This window comes from Schistocerca nitens, chromosome 5 (genome assembly GCF_023898315.1).
Source record: "Schistocerca nitens isolate TAMUIC-IGC-003100 chromosome 5, iqSchNite1.1, whole genome shotgun sequence".
In the NCBI taxonomy this organism is placed as follows: domain Eukaryota; kingdom Metazoa; phylum Arthropoda; class Insecta; order Orthoptera; family Acrididae; genus Schistocerca; species Schistocerca nitens.
In genome coordinates, this window is record NC_064618.1 from 227,935,831 (window position 1) to 227,956,465 (window position 20,635).

Consider the following 20,635-nt stretch of genomic DNA (forward strand, 5'->3'; position numbering starts at 1 on the left):
AATCGAGTGCGGCTTAGATTCGAGTAAATATGGTATATATCAACATGTCTTGCCCATGTCTTATTTTTCTACGTAGTCTCCATCACATTCTATGGCCGTATGCCAACGTTGTGGAAGAGCATGTGTTCCCTGCTGGTAAAAGGTCTTGTCCTGTAGGCACAGCCATGTTTTCACTGGATGAATGACAATCTCGTCATCTTCAAAGTGTGTTCCCTGTAGAGAATCTTTAAGCAGCCCAAGGAGATGGAAGTCTGAGGGTGCCAGGTCTGGACTGTATGGATGAGACAATGATGTTCAGCTCAATTTGGCGATGTGTTTTAAGGTTCTCAGACCTATGTGTGGGCGTGCATTATTGTGTTGGAGCAAGATTTCTGCTGGATTCTTCTCCAATCGAACACATCAGAAACTGTTCTTGAGTTTACTCAGAGCCTTCACATATGCCCCTGAATTGATGGTTGACCCTCTTGGCATCACATCCATGAGAATGTCGCCATCACAATCCCAGAAGACTGTCACCATGACTTTTACAGCAGAGGGGGTTATCTTGATTTTCTTCTTTTGTGGTGAATGAGGATGATGTCACTCCATGGACTGACTTTTTGTTGCTGGCGCAAACTGGTGCACCCAGCTATCGTCCCCCATAACGATCCGTGGCGAAAAAGCCTCTCTGGCGGTCTCAAAAGGTTCCAGCAATTCAGATGAAATGTCCTTTCTTTTAATCCTGTAATCCGCTGTGAGCATTCATGGAACCCATTGCGAGCACCTCTTTGAATATTCGAGAGTCTCGATCATTACAGATCCACTTCCAATGGTGACTGATAACTGTAGAGCCAATTGTCGAGTTGTGTTGTGCCTGTCGGCATGAATAATAGCATCCACACGATGCAGCATGTCAGGAGCAGTGGCTGTGACAGGATGTCCCAAGAATGGTTGATCATGGAGCTCTGTTTCTGCATTTCCTGAGGCTGTAACTTTGTTTACCCAACGTCCAACTGTATTCCTATCAATTGCTGCATCACCATACACTGCACACAAACGTTTATGGATGTTCACCATGGCTTCTTCTTCTGCACACAAGAATTCAATAACAGCCACTGCTTGTAATGTGAGTCGTATGCAGACACCATTTTGACACTGTACCATTGCTCTGTCATCTGCCAGAACGGTTCAAAACTTCACCAGCACACAGAACAAACATCAAACGTGAAGCACCAACAAGGAAGTTGGTCTATGTATATTAAAGGCTTTTTACAAAAATGTGGGGTATTACATATTGAATGACCCTCATATATACCAGCCATGGTAAGATAAACTGTGATAATAGTGACTCCAGAAGTGTTGTCAAAGAGCTATCATGGTCGATGTTATTTAGAGGACACAATTTATACCTAGATCACCTACTCTTCACCAAAATTATTTATGGCACTGTCGCACAATTATACAACAAATGTCATTGGCATAATATGTGCAAATAGAAAGAATATGCCAAAAGGCAGAAGAATCAGCAATGATCAATGGCATGGCATGGAAACCACTGCATTACAGACATATAATGCGTATCCACAGAACATGTGCCCAGTAACTGAAAAAATGTCATACTGATCTCTCTGTTGGCAAAAGATTCCAGAGTAGTCCCCCTTTCAGATCTCTACGAGGGGATTGCCAAGGGGGAGGTGACCATGAGAAAAATATTCAAGAACCAATGAAAGGATAACGTTCTTTAAGTCAGGTCATGGAATGTCAGAAGTTAGAACATGGTACGGAAGCAAGAAAATCTGAAAAGGGAAACGCGAACATTCCATTTAGATATAGTGGGGTCAGTGAAGTGAAATGGAAAGAAGACAAGGATTTCTGGTCAGATGAGTATAGGCTAATATCAACAGCAGCAGAAAATGGTATAATGGCAGTAAGATTTGTTACAAAAAGGAAGGTAGGGCAGAGAGCGAGTTACTGTGAACAGTTTGGTGATAGGGTTGTTCTTACCAGAATCGACAACAAACCAACAGTTCAGGATACTTGCCAATGTCACAAGCCAAAGATGAAGAGGCAGAGAAAGTATATGAAGATACTGACCAAGTAATTTAGTACATAAAGGGAAATGAAAATCTAACAGTCACGGGGGAATCAAATGCAGCTGTAGAGGAAGGAGTAGAAGAAAGGGTTATGGAAGAATATGCGCTTGGTGCTAGGAACGAGAGAGGACAAAGGCTAACTGAGTTCTGCAATAAGTTTCAGCTAGTAATAGCAGAGACTCTGTTCAAGAATCACACGAGGTGGTGGTACACTTGGAAAAGGCCAGGAGATAATGGAAGATTTCAGTTAGATTACATCATAGTCAGGAATAGATTCCAGAATCAGATACTGGATTGTAAGGTATATCCTGGACCAAATATAGACATATATCACACTTTAGTAATGATGAAGAGTAGGCTGAAGTTTAAGAGACTAGTCAGGAAGAATCAACACGCAAAGAAATGGGACACAGAAGTACTAAGGAATGAAGAGATATGCTTGAAGTCCGCGGAGGCTATAGATACTGCAATAATGAATATCTCAGTAGGCACTTCATCTGAAGAGGAATTGACATCTCTAAAAAGGGCAATCAGAGATGTTGGAAATAAAAACACAGGTACAAAGGAGACAACTGTGAAGAAACTATGGGTAACAGAAGAAGGAAGTATGAAATGTTCAGGGAAAATCAGGAATACAGAAATACAAGGCACTTAGGAATAAAATAAACAGGAATTGCAGTGAAACTAAGTCAAAATGGCTCCACGAAAAATGTGAAGAAATTGAAAAATACATAATTGTCAGAAGGACTGACTCAGCATATGCAGGGTGGAGAAAAATTGTGTCACGAAATTTTAACCCTGGATAGCTCATGCCAGTAGGAACCAAAATTACTGATGTTGTGTAGGTCGTCAACACACCATTTTTAAACTATGGAAACTTGGCACCATGTTCTCCGATTGGCCATGGGATTGCCCTGTTGCCATTCGTCGGCTGATGGGCAGTGCAATAGTTGTCGGTTCGCACACACAAACGCCCCTCACCCCGCCACTGTTCCAACATGATGTGCACACATGTCGAATAGGTCTTACTGTTTGCCTCCACATCACATCAGAGGTATCCACATGTCAATTTCGCTTCGGAGCACACACGTCACCTGCGACTAAGTCATACAGTAAGCATGGCGACACAGTATTCGTTTGAAGAACAACGGGATATGGTTTTTGTTTAGGGACTAGCCAACAGTAATGCGCATGGAGGTCGACGGTTGTATGAGGAATGGTACCCACCAAGATGCCACCCACACCCGCGAACGTTTACAGCAATTCACCAGTAACTTGGAATTCAGGCTCATTAGTGGGATATCATGGTGATACTGGAAGACCTCGAAAACGACGGGGTGCTGCATTTGAAGAGACTGTTCTCAAGTGCTTCGAGGAAGCACCTACAACAAGCACTCAAGCGGTTGGACATGACATGGGAGTCACTCATCGGTTAATCTGGGAGATTTTGAGGGATGATGGCCAGCATCCATATAGTTTCCACCCTGTCCAAGAGCTATAAATCCTGTGACGGACTATGAACACAGGCTAGGGTTTTGTCGGTGGTTTCTTCTGCGACATGTTGTACAAGATCTCGACTTCCCTGCTATTGTGTTGTTTACCTTCCATTGGGATGGCCTTTACAACACTCGAAACATTCATTTCTGGGCAATGTGAAATCCTCACATCACGTACGTCCACAGACACCAGGAACGATTTTCGCTCAACATTTGGGCAGGCATTGTGGGTGACCACCTGACTGGACCTGTCCGTCTAACTCCTCAACTTACCGGCACAAATTACCTTCACTTTTTGCAAGAAACTCTACCCAGCCTGCTGGAAGATGTTCCCCTGGACATACGGCTACACATGTGGTTGCAGCATGATGGGGCGCCCGTACATAACAATCATGCTGTACACGAATATTTAAATGAACTCTTCGATGGCTGGGTAATTGGCACAGGTGCTTGTAGGACATGGATCCCGCAACCGCCAGACCTCACACCACCAGACTTTTTCCTGTGGGGATTCTTCAAGGTTCTAATTCACCCACCCGGATGCAAACCACCTAGAAACAAAGAGGAATTAATGGATTGCATTCAACATGCCGCCAATCACATTGGGGCAATGCCAGGAATCTTTGAAAGAGTTTTGACAAAACACTGTTCGACGTTACCAAGCTTGTGTCACGTCAGAGGGTCGCCAGTTCGAGCACCTGCTTTCAGTAAACAATGTCCTAGCTACAAAAAAAAAGCCCTTCTCAGGGCCGCCACAATTTGTAAAAGATTTTCTGTACGCAAACTGACACCTGTTGACAGGTTTGTTAGTGGTATGTCTTATCATGAAACTACAATGGATGTGTCGGGACTCGGGCGGATTCGCCCCCAGGCCACCAGAGTGGATGGCTGGTACGCTACCATCAAGCGTGCAGGCCGCCTTGAATGCATTGCGATCTCCAGCACGCAAAGCATTCGCAGTCATGCATTGTCCGAGCATTCGGCAACAGGGCAATCCCGCAGCCAATCGAAGCATGTGGCACCAAGTTTCCGTAGTTTAAAAATTGTGCATTGTTCAACCTACACAACATTAGTAATTTTGGATCCTACTGGCATCAGCTATCCAGGGTTAAAATTTTGTGATACAATTTTTCTCCACTGTGTGAGTCAAAACAAACTTCAGTGAAATTAAGTGCAAAGATGGAAACATTAGAAGCACAATGAGAATTCCACTGATAGACGTAGATGAGAGAGCAGGTATGTGGAAAGAGTACAATGCTGGCCTCTATGAGGGGGAAGACATGCCTGATGACATGATAGAAAAAGAAACAGCAGCCAATATAGAAGATATAGGGGATCCAGATTAGAATCAGAATTTAAATGAGCTTTGAGAGACTTAGAATCGAATAAGACTGAAGGGCTAGATAACATTCCATCAGAATTTCTACAATCCGTGGCGGAAGTAGCAACAAAATGACTATTCACATTGGTGTATAGAAAGTATGAGTCTGGCGATATACCATCTAACTTTTGGAAAAACATCATCCACACAATTCCAAGGACAGCAAGACCCAACAATTGTGAGAATTATCGCAAAATCAGCTTAACAGCTCATGCATCCTAATTGCTGACAAGAGTTATATACAAAAGAATGGAAAAGAAAACTGAAGATGTGTTGGACGGTAATCAGTTTGGCTTTAGGAAAGATAAAGGCACCAGAGAGGTAATTCTGACATTGTGGTCAATAATGGAAGCAAGACTCAAGAAAAATCAAGACACGTTCATAGGATTTGTCAACTTGGAAAAAGTACCAACAATATCAAATGGTGCAAGAATTCTGAGAAAGATAGTGGTCAGCAACAGGGAAAGAAAAGTAGTATAAGTCTAAGAGCCAAGAGGGAATAATAAGAGTGGAAAACCAGGAATGAAGTGATCGGATTTTTAGTGTCTTAAGGCACTAAAGTCTTCATCCCTACTATTCAATCCTCAGTGAAAGTGAAGAAGAATTACAGGACTGGCTGAATCTAATCAGCAGTCAAACGAGTACGATATGGACTGAGAGTGAATCAAAGAAAGACGAAACTAATGAGAAGTAGCAGAAATGAGATCAGCGAGAAACTTAAAGTCAGGTCTGGTGATCACAAAATAGGTGAAGTTAAGGAATTCTGCTACCTTAGCAGCAAAATAACCCATGACAGTCAGAGCAAGGATGACATGGCTAAAACGGCATTCTTGGTCAAGAGAAGTCTATTAGTATCAAACATAGGCCTTAGTTTGAGGAAGAAATTTCTGAGAATGAACGTCTGGAGTACAGCAATTGCAGTTCTTCAATAATTTCCGCGTAAATTCCAGAACCACTCGTCCTTCTACTGTCTCGGAACACACGATATTTGAAAAATAAGTGTGAGAGAATGTACATACTGTGCGATACATGTTTGTGTGTGCAGGCTGGAAAAGTCTTGAGCACAAGGTAGACACGACGGTCGAACGGCATCGACAAGTGTTTGCCACTTGCGCCACGGAAGCCGTATTGGAAGAGCAAGTAGTAATCAGGTAGTATTCCTTGGTGTTTTAGTGTCTGTGATTGTTGTTAAAGAAAAATGAACAATTGATTATAGACATTTAATTGTACTTCATGTGTTGGACTTGCTAGAAGTAAGACATGTTCATAATTACCTGGTTACAAAAACTACAGTAAAAAATGTATTTTATCAAATCTAATGCTAGACAAATCGATTGACTTGCAAACATTCGAATATTTATGTCAGAAGTGGTGAGTTTGTTCTTTGTGGAAGTTGAAAAATACCAAGGCTAAACTAAAAGTAGAGAGACAGAGAGAGAGTCTGATAAATGCCCGTAGCCAGCATTATTCTTCAGAGAAGAAAGTTTTGGAGATCAACATAGCTGGTTATCCAGAGAAGAAGATCGGCTGTGCATATCAAGTAAGTCAACTGATGTGAGAGAGGTGTGGATTTTGCTTGCAATCCAAAGTCACACCACTTCTTATTGTCGCACAGCGTTAGACACTGTATGGCAGTGAAACATGGACTGTGGGAAAACTGGAAAAGAAGAGAATGGAAGCATTTGAAATGTGGTGCTACAACAATGTTGAAAATTAGGTGGAATGATAAGGTAAGGAATGAGGAGGTTCAACAGAGAATCGGCCACAAAAGAAATATATGGAAAACACTGACAAAAAGAAGGGACAGAATGGTAGGACATCTGTTAAGACATCACAGAATAACTTCCATAGTGCTAGAGGGAGCTGTAGAGGGTAAAAACTGTAGAGGAAAACAGAGACTGGAAAACATCCAGCAAATAATTGATGATGTGGGTTGCAAGTGCTTCTCTGAGATGAGAGGTTGGCACAGGAGAGACTTTGTAGTGGGCCGCATCAAACCAGCCAGAAGACTGGCAAAAGATTTCTGTAAAGTAAAATTAAAGAGGAGATAATAAAGAATGAGGAGCTGCAAACAAATACTCACGGTAAAATGGAAAGATAAACGAGATGTTCATTTTACGATGACAAAACACAAAACAGTAGAAATGATTACATGAGGATCCAACATACTTCAAATGGTTCAAATGGCTCTAAGCACTATGTGACTTAACATCTGAGGTCATCAGACCCCTAGACTTACAACTACTTAAACCTAACTAACCTAAGGACATCACACACATCAATGCCCGAATACGGATTCGAACCTGCAACTGTAGCACCAGCACGGTTCCGGACTGAAGCGCCTAGAACTGCTCGGCCACAGCGGCTGGCCAATATACTTCAATATCAAGTTGTGTTATGGAGTACAACAAGGGAATGATTGGAATTTACCAACAAAACCAAATACTTGCAAGCTTCCCAAACATGAGACAATAATAAAAGGACATCAAGAAAAATTTTTGTTTTCTGTTTGATATTGGCCTTTTCAATTTGTACATCTTGTGCAACAAACGGAGTTACAGTGATCATAGGACTGAAATAGCTAAATCATTACTGGAAAATATACCAAAATCACATTATAAATGACGAGGGCGGGTATCAGGTGGAGATTTACCAGAGGGACAACACACAAAATGTTGACTGACAGCTTCATAATCAAAGTCATCAAGACAGTAAAGTTTGCACGAAAAATAAAAAACACAGTGAAACAACTCGAGAGTGCACGAGAGGCAAAATTCCATTACAAGCATCCATATGATCTACTGATATCACAGCCTTGAAGATTACTGATTTGTGTTGCTGCTTTTTGTAAATGTGCTAATATTGTGAACTGTCAATGCATTCAGGAATTGGAGATAAATGGTACTGATTTATACTACACTGTATTCATTGATAATAAATCTTCTGTGGTATTTCTGACATGATTATTACATGAGGTTGTAATTACTTACCAAACATTCCACAAAATTATATCAGTTGGGTCTGACACACGTACCCACATTCTGTAAGTCATACGTGATTGGTACATCAGACCAATTTGCTGAAACATGAAATGGCTCGAAGACTGGGCAACTGTGTTTGGATTTTGGGCCCAGTCTGCTGCAACGTAAATCATGGGTTACACGACTAACAGACACACAGACACACACACACACACACACACACACACAAAATAAATAAAAAAAATAATTTTAAAAAAATCCGTGGGATATAATTACAAATTAAATATTTCCTGATTTTTTCCTATGTATGTACTACAAAACCTTACTTCTTGTCAAATTTCATGGTTCTTGATGAATGGATTTGCTTCTATCAAAATATGTGACATAAATGGCCATATGTTTTGACTGCATTGACTTAGAAGCTTAAACTTTTTACATCCCCAAGGGACCACAGACCTTAATGTGATACATAAAAATTCTGCCTTGATATTTCTACTCGTTCCTGAGAAAAAGTGGTCTTAACAGTCGAACACACAGACAGACAGACGGAGAACAGAGTGAACCTGTAAGGGTTTTGTTTTTACTGACTGAGGAACAAGAGCCTACAAATGAAGAAATTATCATGCAAGAAAGGAAAAAAATGAGCCAACTCATAATAGGGTCTAGCACGAGGAATCACTCAAAAGTACTCGATTCCAGATATCCACTGTCCAGAGGCATCACTCTTTACAACACCTAATGTGTCACTTAGCACTGATTACAGAAATGTGTGGCTTATGAACACTGTACCCCACTCTTTCTAACTCTCTACACACAGCCATTGTGTAAGCTGAACCACTAGCACCACTCTTGAACTCACGAAATATTCCTTCTGCTGATTTCGTGTGAAGTTTTTACGACCACCCATTACAATGTACAACAATCACCGTCTGTCGGAGCATGAGGTAGATCAGGTTCTGGTTTAGCTGTGGTTGTTCCTTCATGTTTCCACTGCACAGTCACACCACCAACATTCAACTTGGCCAGCTTTTGGAGGGCTGAAATGTCCCTGACAGATCTGTCACTTAGGTGATATCCAATGACTAGTCCTTAAGCTCTCCTCGTTGTCCAATTCTGATGTCACCACTTCCCTACTGACAACACAATATTCACACCTCCTTTTATACTGGCACGTGGTCAATTCCACATTGCTTAGAGGTGTCTGAATACCTTTGATCAGGGTAGTATATTTCTTTCAGGTGAGCAAATTTCTAACCATGGCAGGAACTGATTGAACTTTGTACAGAAGATACAATCATTGATAGAGAGAGAGAGAGAGAGAGAGAGAGAGAGAGAGAGAGAGAGAGAGAGAATTTTTACCCAGTGGAGAGAAGTGTTGCATATGCAGAGAATCCAGTACCTGAGATGGAATACAGTGGGAAGAACAATCACATTTTCTAGCACCTTATCAGCCCAACACCTTAATTAATGTTGTTGAAGGGTTGTGAGGAGCGTAGGAACATACCAGTCATTTGAGGTGGACACAAATAAAATACCAGGCAATTAGTCAATCACTGTGTAGCTTCTTAAATTTGTTGGGGACGAAGTAATAGCTGCATCTGTCAGTGACTGTAACTAAATGAAGATCACACAACTACAGCACTCTGCCTGTTGGTTTGCACCAAGGGTGGTGCTCTACATATTGTGAACCAGAGGTCTCAGATCCATCCACGTCCATGACTGATCCTATTTCAGCCCTGTCTAAGATTTTTGCAATAGAGGGACTTCCGTATACCATAGTTAACAATAACAGCCACCAGTTTGTTTCCCAAAAATTTTCATCCTTTTGTAAGGCTAGTGACATTCACCCTCTCATAACTCCTCCAGTTCATCATCAATCTAACAGTGATGCCCACTAGATGGTTCGGACATTTAAAACTTAGTTGCAGAAGTACATATCTGGCAGGTCTGCTGAATCTGCTTTTTTAAGTTCATACCATTTCAGAGCTGCTACATGGACCCCAACCAAGGAACTTCCTTCACCAGCAGCATCCAATGCCGTGTCCACCAATGTCATCGGCTACACAATGGTTCTGGCCGGATGCACCTGTCTAGGCTCATGGTTTTGGCCGCAGGCCGGGTTCCTGCTATTATCGAGCATCACCCGGTCATCTGCATTCTTGATGGGCGGATGTCCCATCACTTTGACCAGCTGCGGCCACACACATCGGGGTTTGTTCCGAAAGGGCCACCGCCTCCCACCCCAATGCCTGTTCCTGTGTCACAGATGATCTGGTTTGCGCTGCAGCGGGGGTTGCTGCCTCTGACCCATTCCTCGCCTGCCATCTCCAATGCAGCCCCACTGCAACTGATGCTGCTGCCGCCTCTGTTGCTGGGTCCTGTGCAGCCATTGTTTCTGACATGCCCACTGATGTCTTGTTTACCGACCCCTGACCTAGATGAGGTCGCCATGGAGATGCCATCCCTGGTACCGCCCTTCAGCCTCTCACGAGAGAGGGGATGGTGTGCCAAACCGCTCCCTCATCACTTCCGCCCCTAATCAATGGTACCTGTCCGCTACATGATGGTGCAGCAGCCAGTTTTCTATCTATTCATGTCATTTTTCCACCAACTAGAAGGGAGGAATGATGTACCTTCACCCATGACAAGTTCTATTTCAGAGATCATGCATCCATACAATTCACATGCCCGCTCATAGAGGCCACCTGGGTCTGCCGTGGATGCACTCTGGTGAGCCGACAAAGAAACAGTGTTATTTAAGTGATCACAAACGAGTGCTTGGCTTATTCTGTAATTGTATTACAGTTGTCCATTCAATGTGTTCAGTGCTACAAGCAACCTGTACTTCACTGTATCGTACGTTGGCTTTATCAAGTACCATATTCCATAAATCATGTTTGTTCTTGTTATAACACATGCAATCCTGATGGACACTTCAATGTTGTAATTAATGTCCTAAAGAAAAATGTAGGTGTATTTTGCTTACATCTGTGTGCTTTACTTTCAGTAGTGAAACTAGGGGGGTAGATGTATGAGAGTAGGACTGGGATGGCACCATTGAGAACCTACGCTTTCCTCCCAGACTTCAAGAAAAGGGTTTCTAATGAATCACGTCAATCTCAGTCAGAGCCTGGGAACGTATGTGGTATTCAGAAGCATTTCCTGCTTACCAATAATGGGCAGGGGCAAACACATTACTGTGCATGTGTATAATGTAGTCTTTGGTGTTTAGATTGTTCTTCCAAAGTGACAAAAAAAATTTCGGTAGCCAGTTTTATTTTACGTGCCCTGTGCCATTATCTGGTGTATGTACCAGGGGGTGGAAAATAATTTGATTTTTTTTTCTGCATAGATATAATCACACATTGCTCCTACTTGATTTCTGAGTGTGTTGCATGAAGTATTTACTTATGAGAAAATTTTTCAACAGCAACTATATGGCAGCTGCATTGCATTATTGTTAAAAACTAAAGCCATAAATAAGTCTTTTTATATACTCACAGATTATTTTTTGCAAACATTATTGGGGGGGGGGGGGGGGAAGAGAGAGAGAGAGAGAGAGAGAGAGAGAGAGAGAGGCAGCTATGCCTCCATAACACGTTTTCTGAGAAGAGGAACACACTTACTGTTTGACATCTTGAGATCGACAAGGCACGCAATATGTACAGGAAAGCAGCCACTGTGATAGGAGTCCTTCTTAAGCACCCTACAAAAACAGACAAACAAGAAATCTGCCATTAGTAAAGTTCAAAATTTATGCTACATCTACACAAGTGAAACAACACTAACTGTAAAATTTATGAGAAAAAAATGTTGTCAGTCAGTGGTGAGCAACAAGTGTGTGCTTCTACATGAAGAATACAGATTCAACACCCAGCACCACAAGAAATTCTCACTGACTGGAAGATCAAAATGGAACAGAATATACTTTGTGTACTGTAATTAGAAGTAACTTGAAGAAGTAGTATTAGTTCCAGCTTCAAATGGCTATTAGAATACACTGAGGTGACTAAAGTCTTGGGGGTTAAGATGGGGTAGTGATGTGAAAATGTGAATTTAAGCAAGTGAAGATCATTTAGCCTCTCATACTCAATTCCGTCTCTCCCTTACAAGTTTTTGAACCCTGGGAACCTGAGCAGCCCTGAGGAAAATTGAGTAATCAACCACACTGGAGAACAGGGTCAAGGCAGACAAGAGCAGGAGAAATGGTCTTCCGAAGAATAGCTATGGGCTGATAACCCATATCAAGAACAAAATCTTATTACTAAAGCTCAAGGAAATACAATCACAGATGGACCTTCAGGCATTACGTAGAATTTCAGCCCTTGGAAGTCTGATTGGAATAGTGAAAACATTGAAGGTGGATACCATTGCCTTGCAAGAGATAAGGTGGACTGGACAGGGTATCTTCCAGAAACAGCAGTGTTCTGTGTAACATAGCGGCCACAATAGTGAACACATATTTGATGTGGGATTTATAGTCTATCAAAGCACTGAACAACTAGTAACAGGATTTAAAGCAGTAAGTCCATATATATGAATAAAGGGGAAATTCTTTAACTACAGTGTCCTAAATGCAAATGCCCCTACTGAGGAGAAGACAGCTGAAGAGGAGGAGATCTTCTACAATGAACTGGAGCAAGCATATTGACAGTGTCCAAAAAAATGATATAAAATGGTGATAGGAGATATGAATGCTAAGGTAGGGCAGGAGTGGGTCTTCTCCCCTACGACTGGTAAATATAGCATCCATAAAGAGAGTAATAACGATGGACACCTCCTGATAAATTTTGCAGCATCAGTTAATATGACAGTCTCTAGCAAATGGTTCCAGCATAAGAATATAATAAAATGACCTGGGTGTCGCCAGGTAACAATGCAAGGAACCAAATTGTTCATATATTACCACATACCAGGCATGGCTCTGATGTACTAGACTGGCGTATTTTCAGACTACGGACTTTGATCATTACCTCCTCACACCAAAAATTAGAGGAAGAATTTCAACTGTACATAAAAGTTAAAGGAGAAAGGCCAAATAAGTGAAATATCTCAGAACTTAGGGACCCACAGTAGGCTGAACACCTAGCTATTAATTTGGAAAATAGATTAACAGGAACCCTACAGAATTATACTCAACATAAATCACCAATGGAATAAAACCAAAAATGAAACACAGGCTGCTGCAGAGGAAGTGATAGGTTTGAAACAATAGACCAGAAGGAATGAATGGTATGATGAAGAGTGTGTGGAAGCAACAAGAACAAAAAAGGAAACATGTAACAATATGAAGGTCAGAAGAACAAGAGTGCTAGTGGATGACTATAGAGGAAAAAGGAGTACTGAAAAATGTTTTCTGAAAGCAAAGATGAGAAGCCTTTTCAAAATATGGTTGCAGGACACTGAATAACACTAACGAAAGCAGGGAATTCTACAAAAAGGCCAATAACCTTAGAAAGGAATTTCAACCAAAACCAACACGAAGTAGAGGAAAAAATGGTGAACTTAAAGCATTACAGGAATTTGTGTTACATTGTTGGGCAGAGAACTTTAAGGAATTATTATGATCAGAGAATGCTGAAGCATGGGAACTAAGTGAAAACCAAGAAATGGAAGAGGAGGGCAATGGGAAGCACTTGATGTGAGAGTTTCATCTATTAATAAAGAAGCTACCTACAATATGTCACCTGGCAATGACAACCTGTCAGCTGAGTTTATTAGGTGTGGTTAGGCGTGGTGTAGAACATCTAGTCAGATGCATGCACATCCTGCTCAGATACATGGATGCAAAAAGTCATCCCAGATGATTGGAATATTGGCATAATATGTGCTACATCTAAGAAAGAGGACATTCTGGAATGTACAAACTACAGAGGAAATACATCCTTGAACACCGCATATAAAATATTCTCCTTGCTTTGTACCAGTGTAAAACCTTTTACAGAGAAAGCAATTGGGAGACATGAGGCAAATCAATTATTGACCAAATATCCACCCTGAGGCAGATATTGGAAAAAACAAGGGAACACAATACAAAACACATCATATATTTGCTGATTTTAAAGAAGCATATGCCATCACAAAAATAAATAAACTTATTGAAGCCATGAAAGAACTGGGCATACCATAACATTTAATACACCTCATTACTTTGACTATGGAGAAAGTAGTATGTAAAGTATGGATACAAGGAAATTTAACATCAAGTTTTGAAACTAACTGTGGATTCATGCAAGGGGATGCACTCTCATGTGTGCATTTTAACACAGCACTAGAGAAGGTAGTAAGGACAGCCAAAATCAACACAACAGGCACAATATACAATAGAATTGTGCAGGTTCATGAATCTGTCTATCTGGGAACACGCAACATCACAGAATGATATTGGTATGGAAATAAAGAGGCACATCCATCTATCTACTAAATGCTATTATGTGCCCCCTCCCCCCCCCCCGCCCCCCCCCCCCCCGAACTTAAGTTCAGAAATCTGCCCTTAAGAACGAAGTGTCAACTGTATAAAAATTTAATACATCCTGTATTAACATATGGTCCAGAAACCTGGACACTGACAAAATAGTGTGAAAAGATAATACAATGTTTTGAACAAAAGATATTACGTAAAATCTATGGGGTGCCTAATGAAGATGGAGCATAGCACAGATGATATAATTTTGAACTTTACAAATTATGTAAAGATCTTGAAATCATAACATTCATTAAAATAAACCACCTGAAATAGGTTGGCTGTGATTTTCATAGGAACATGAGAACCAACAAAAACAGCAATGCTGCAAAATCAAGAGAGACAAGAAGCAGGGGGAGGCAAAGACTTTGATATTTGGATGACATACAAGAAGCTTTAAAAATTATTGGTTTCAAAGAATAGAGATGCAAACCACTGGACAGGGGAGAACGGAATGATATCTTAGAGCAGGCCAAGGCCCGTCAATGGCTGGAGAGCCAGGAACAGGAAGAAGACAAAAGTCATGGGATACCTCCTAATATAGTGTTGGATCTCTTTTTGCTTGGCATAGTGCAGCAACTTGACATGGCATGGGCTTAATATGTCGCTGTAAGTCCCCTGCAGAAATATTGAGCCATGCTGCCTCTATAACCATCCATAATTGCAAAAGTGTTACTGGTAAATGATGTTATGCACGAACTGACTTATTGATTATGTCCCGTAAATGTTCAGTGGGATTCATGTTGGGCGGCCTGGGTGGCCAAATCATTCCCTTGAATTGTACAGAATAAACCACTCGGGAAGAACTGTAGCCCTGTGACATGACATCATTGTCAAGTACCCTGGACAAGCTCACTCACCAATGTGCACTGGCCATTCCCCATCGTCTTACAGAAAAACCAGCTGTTCACATAGCCACCAACTTCAGGAAAACTACGTAAGGCAACCATCTACGGAGGTAAGGCCGCCACTGATGCAAATCTTCTATGGATGACAGTCAAAAAGTTGTCAGATAATCTCAATTATGTCATTGACAACCAACCTGTTCAGGCAATAGTCAATTCAGGGGCTTCCTTTTCTGTAAGGTTGAATGCTTATCATTGTCAGTTACAGAATTTTATTTTCCATGATATGAAAGTGAGTGTGCTGAAGGTCACAAATGGGAAATACGTCCAGTCCCCAGGAACAAGTATAGTACACACAATAAAGACTGCTCTAGGCAAGTGTTTATAATTGAAGATATTGTTATCTCACCATCTTCAATGAGACGACTTCCAGTCATAAATCGAGACTCTCAGTTAAACTGTGAAGTTTGCAATAAGATACTCAGGCTCACAAGAGAAATCTATGTGCCAGGATGATCACAAGCATTGCAGGTGATCAAGAAGAATTTTGGATTCTGATTATCACGATGGCTGAACCAATCCGAAAATGGCAGCTTAGTGTCACTGAAGAAGAATCATACTCCGCTACCACTAAAGACAACTCTGGATAGGAAGATACCTTCAAACTACGAACAAGACCTGGCCTTGGTGAGTGATGGTCATTCTGCATCAATTTTAGATGCTTTCAAATCCACAGAAGAGACCACACAGACAAAGTGGCCCATGGCAAAACACTATATCAACACAGAGGATCATACACCATTAGCCAGCACTCCTAAAGAGCGACGCCATATGAAATCTGGATAATATGGAAGGAAATAGAGAAGATGCTGCAAGATGACCTCATTGAATCTTCAGAATCACACATTTTCTTTCATTGCCCTTGCAGAGGAGGAGGACAGCAAATAGCATTTTTGCGTCGACTACCGACAACTGAATAAAATCACGAAGAATGATGTCTGTACACTGTCATGCATTACTGGAATGCAAAGCTGATTGAAAGGAGCAAAATACTTCTCAATTATAGGCACACAACAGGCTACTAGCAAATAAAAGTTGATGAGGTTGCCCTGCTGCGACAAACTTCACACTGACACCGGATAGGTACAGTTATAGTGCAAACAGAGGATCTTGCTGAAATGAGTTTAATGTTGTGCTGTTTGGACGGTGTTTCTACTCCAGCTACCTTAGAATGTATAATGGACAGCCTGCTTTGACACCTTAAATGGACGATGCATCTTTGCTATCTGGATGACAATGTTGTGTTTCTGAAGACATCTAAAGAACATCTAAGTCGTCTAACAACTGATATGAAATGTGTTTGAACTGTGCACTTCTGGCTGAATTTGAAGAAGTGCCTCTTCACCGATCAAGAAATAAAAATCTTGGGGCGTATAGTGAATGACAATGGAGTCTGTTATGAACCAGAGGAAAAAACAGCATCCACAGATTTTCCTTCTCTTGGCATATTCATGATATGAGTTTTCTCGGAATGTGCTCATTCTACTGGCTATTTATAAAGGACTTCCGTACCAAGGCATGTTCCTTGTAAGAATTACTGCAGGGAGGCCAAAATTTTCCTGGAATGAGACGTAGAAAGACCCTTCATTGTCATTAACGAGGTGCAATCACCTTCTCCATTCCTAGCGCTGTATGACGAGAATGCTGAGACAAACTTCACACTGACACCAGATAGGTACAGTTCTAGTGCAAACTCAGGATCGTGCTGAAAAGATGATAGCTTATGCTGCCAGAGCAGTCTCCAAGTCCAAGCTGAACTACTTTACAACTGAGAAAGAGTGCCTTACAATTGTTTGGCTATTGGTGAATCATTCACGTTATGATGGATCACTACTTTCAATGCTAGCTGACTGGCCTGAAGGATCCACCACGTCACTGGTGAGATAGGCTTTGAGGCTTCAGTATTAAGATGTCACAGTAGTGTACATAAGTGGACACAAACAGAAAGATGCTGACTACCTTGCAAGGAATCCTTTGGCAGAACACAGTAGTGTAAATGAAATATCAGTTATCACTGCATTACGCGACACTGCTGCTGAACAGATGAGAGATCCACTATTGCTGAAAGCCACAGAAGCCCTGAAGGACAGGGACCAACAAAAGGAGAATTACAATTAATAAATGGAGCATTGTATAAGAGGAACTATGGCTGCCTACCCTCCTAGCTTATCTACATGTATGCTGAAGTGTCTTCATGACACTTCAACAGCTGGTCACCTTGGAATCTATACATAATCGGTCACAGCTATTACTGACCAAGTCTCTATCAATACGTTAGAAATGCTAAGAATGGAATATCATGCCACAGTTATCTCCGAGGTATCTGGTACCAGTCCCACCTGTAGCAGTGCCGTTCCACCAAATTGTCACCGACCTCTTGAGGAGGTTCTTGAAATCGACACACGGGTATCTATCGATAATAGTTTGCACTGACTACTTCAACCACTACCCTGTCACCAAAGCTGTGCCAACTGTCAAAGCTCCAGAAATTGCAAGGTTCCATGTAGAAGATATAATTTCGAAGCATGCAGCACCCCTCTGATCGTGGCAAAGTTTTACAGTTTATCCCAGTATCAGGTAATTTCAAGTTGCATACAGTATTAGAATTGCCTATCAGCCACAGACAAATGGCCTCACAAAATGTTTTAATTAGATACTGGTAGATTTGCTCTCAATGTAGTTTGATGTCGAACAGACATAAAATACTCCCCATTTGTGACATTTGCATACAACACAGTGAAGCTAGAGACTACAGGCTCCACACCACTCTTTCTGCTACATAGCCACACGGCTGAAATGGCAATGGATACATTACTCCCACTGCAACCAAACAATATTCAGGACGACTACTTGAAACACATCAACACTGAGACTGAAGGTGCAAAGCAGCTAGCTTGTATACTGACCACGGACACACAGGAGAATGACCGAGAGAGCCATAACACCAAGCACTGACCAAGGAGATATAGCCCGGGAAACGTGGTGCGGATTTTATGCACACGCAGATAGTGAAACTATTGGAAAGCTTACTAAAACACCATTTTGGTTCGTATCACAGCCTTCGTTGCTTGTAGAACTTTTTACATAAAGTTGAGGACTGTGACCATTCTTCAAGAAGTCAAAAGTGCAAAGATGTCATCCACACCTTATTTCTATGACATTGTGTTTAGAAATAATTAACGTTTATTTATTTATATCAAAGTAATACCTATTTGTAGATAGGTCTCTAGTACATATGATGCAAGAACGGATAGGTCATGACTGCAGCTACATGATGAGAAAGCAAGGATGCCCATTATGCACAAAACTAAATTGTCAAACAATTTATTTATATTATTCAATTCAGCTGTGCAAAATCAAAGAATTCTCCACATCCACACTCTCAGTTAGCTTCATCATGTTAACACTGCGTCAGGAACTATGATGTAATACTTTATATAAATAGAATTTGTTAAATTTTGTAAGAATTAAGAAATGTGCTATGGTTCATGTAGTGTCGCAATGGCGTATAGAATACAGACATGTACTTGACTTCAGTGGCCATCGCTAAAATAGACAGGTCAATGTCACACACGTTGCATGACATCATCAGGCACAAAGCACTGTGATTTGTCCACTTCACAGCTTCGCTGCCACATACACACTGCAACAGCCAAGGTGCTCAGTGCCAGCAATGTGTTCAGCGTTTCCATGCAATATTGTATGTTCACATGTGGTTTCAGTCTTTTGTAGAAAGATCATTGACTCCGGTTTTGCAGGACCAAGGGCCTACACTGGTCAGTGTGAATGACTAGTGGCAAGGCAGGCAAAAGCAAACAAAAATTGTCATACTGAACATACTGAAGCTTCTTTTTACTGATCTGGCCAACAATGAAAAACCCAAGAATAACATAAATTTTGTGCAAGCTCTTAACTAACAGTAAAGGCTTGTGGTGTTCCTAATCAATTGAATTTCTTATTAACAGTGCAGTAACATCAGCAGAATCTCCAGATGTGAGCAGGTTTTTAATCTTCAGGAAAGGCGTATAAACAATAATGGAAAGCTATGGATCTTGACCATTTTAACAAAAAGTTAATGCATGGAACAGTATTTGGTTACTACGGCGGAGGAGAGTATTTGGCAGCTAGAAAAATACAGGGTGATTTCCATGAAAAATTTAATTATTCTGGCTCAGAGATCTCCGTTCTTAGTCTTCTCCTCTCACTTGGTTTTCAATTCGGAAAGTGTAATGACAGATTAAAATTTTTAATGGAATGCAGTGAGACTGCAGCAATAAGATAAAAGCTTTTGTGTACAATGCACTTACTGTGTGCTGACGACAATCATTTTGTAGTATATTTAGGCAAACAATGGGTTTCACAAAACCGTATGAACAAATACATTTTGCTTGACTTAACTAAAACAGTGGCCTGAAAGTACCTACAGTTATTTTTGTATAGAGCTTATTGGCATTTAGGGTGAGAGGTTCAGCGACAGAGGGTCTTTGACAGCTGAAAACAAAAAGTTTTCAAGATGTAAGGAAAATTCTTGGTCCTATTAAGGTGAGCTGTTGGAACCAAAATCCTGGCGGCAACATACAAGTACTACTCAGGTAATTGCGTTCATAGATTATAAGAAATAATAATGATATCTCATTCAAGAATCATGAAAGAAGGTTGTATACATGGAAGAACCCTGGAGATACTAAAAGGTATCAGATAGATTATATAATAGTAAGACAGATTTTAAATTGTAAGACATTTCCAGGGACAGATGTGGACTCTGACCACAATCTATTGGTTATGAACTGTAGATTAAAACTGAAGAAACTGCAAAAAGGTGGGAATTTAAGGAGATGGGACCTGGATAAACTGAAAGAACCAGAGGTTGTACAGAGTTTCAGTGAGAGCATAAGGGAACAATTGACAGGAATGGGAGAAAGAAATACAGTAGAAGAAGAATGGGTAGCTCTGAGAGATGAAGTAGTGAAGGCAGGAGAGGATCAAATACGTAAAAAGACGAGGGCTAGTAGAAATCCTTGGGTAACAGAAGAAATATTGAATTTAATTGATGAAAGGAGAAAATATAAAAACGCAGTAAATGAAGCAGGCAAAAAGGAATACAAACGTCTCAAAAATGAGATCGACAGGAAGAGCAAAATGGCTAAGCAGGGATGGCTAGAGGACAAATGTAAGGATGTAGAGTCTTATCTCATGAGGGGTAAGATAGATACCGTCTACAGGAAACTTAAAGAGACCTTTGGAGAAAAGAGAGCCACTTGTATGAATATCAAGAGCTCAGATGGAAACCCAGTTCTAAGCAAAGAAGGGAAAGCAGAAAGGTGGGAGGAGTATATT

The 20,635-nt window shown here is 41.0% G+C and overlaps 1 protein-coding gene across 1 annotated transcript in view; it reads right to left on the reverse strand.

The window, feature by feature from the left end:
• LOC126259408 (cell division cycle protein 16 homolog) overlaps positions 1-20,635 on the reverse strand; it is a 204,768-nt gene that overhangs the window by 84,657 nt on the left and 99,476 nt on the right. The window contains exon 6 of the mRNA XM_049956185.1: positions 11,557-11,636. Within this exon, the coding sequence (XP_049812142.1) occupies positions 11,557-11,636 (80 nt within the window). The remainder of the gene's footprint in view (positions 1-11,556; positions 11,637-20,635) is intronic.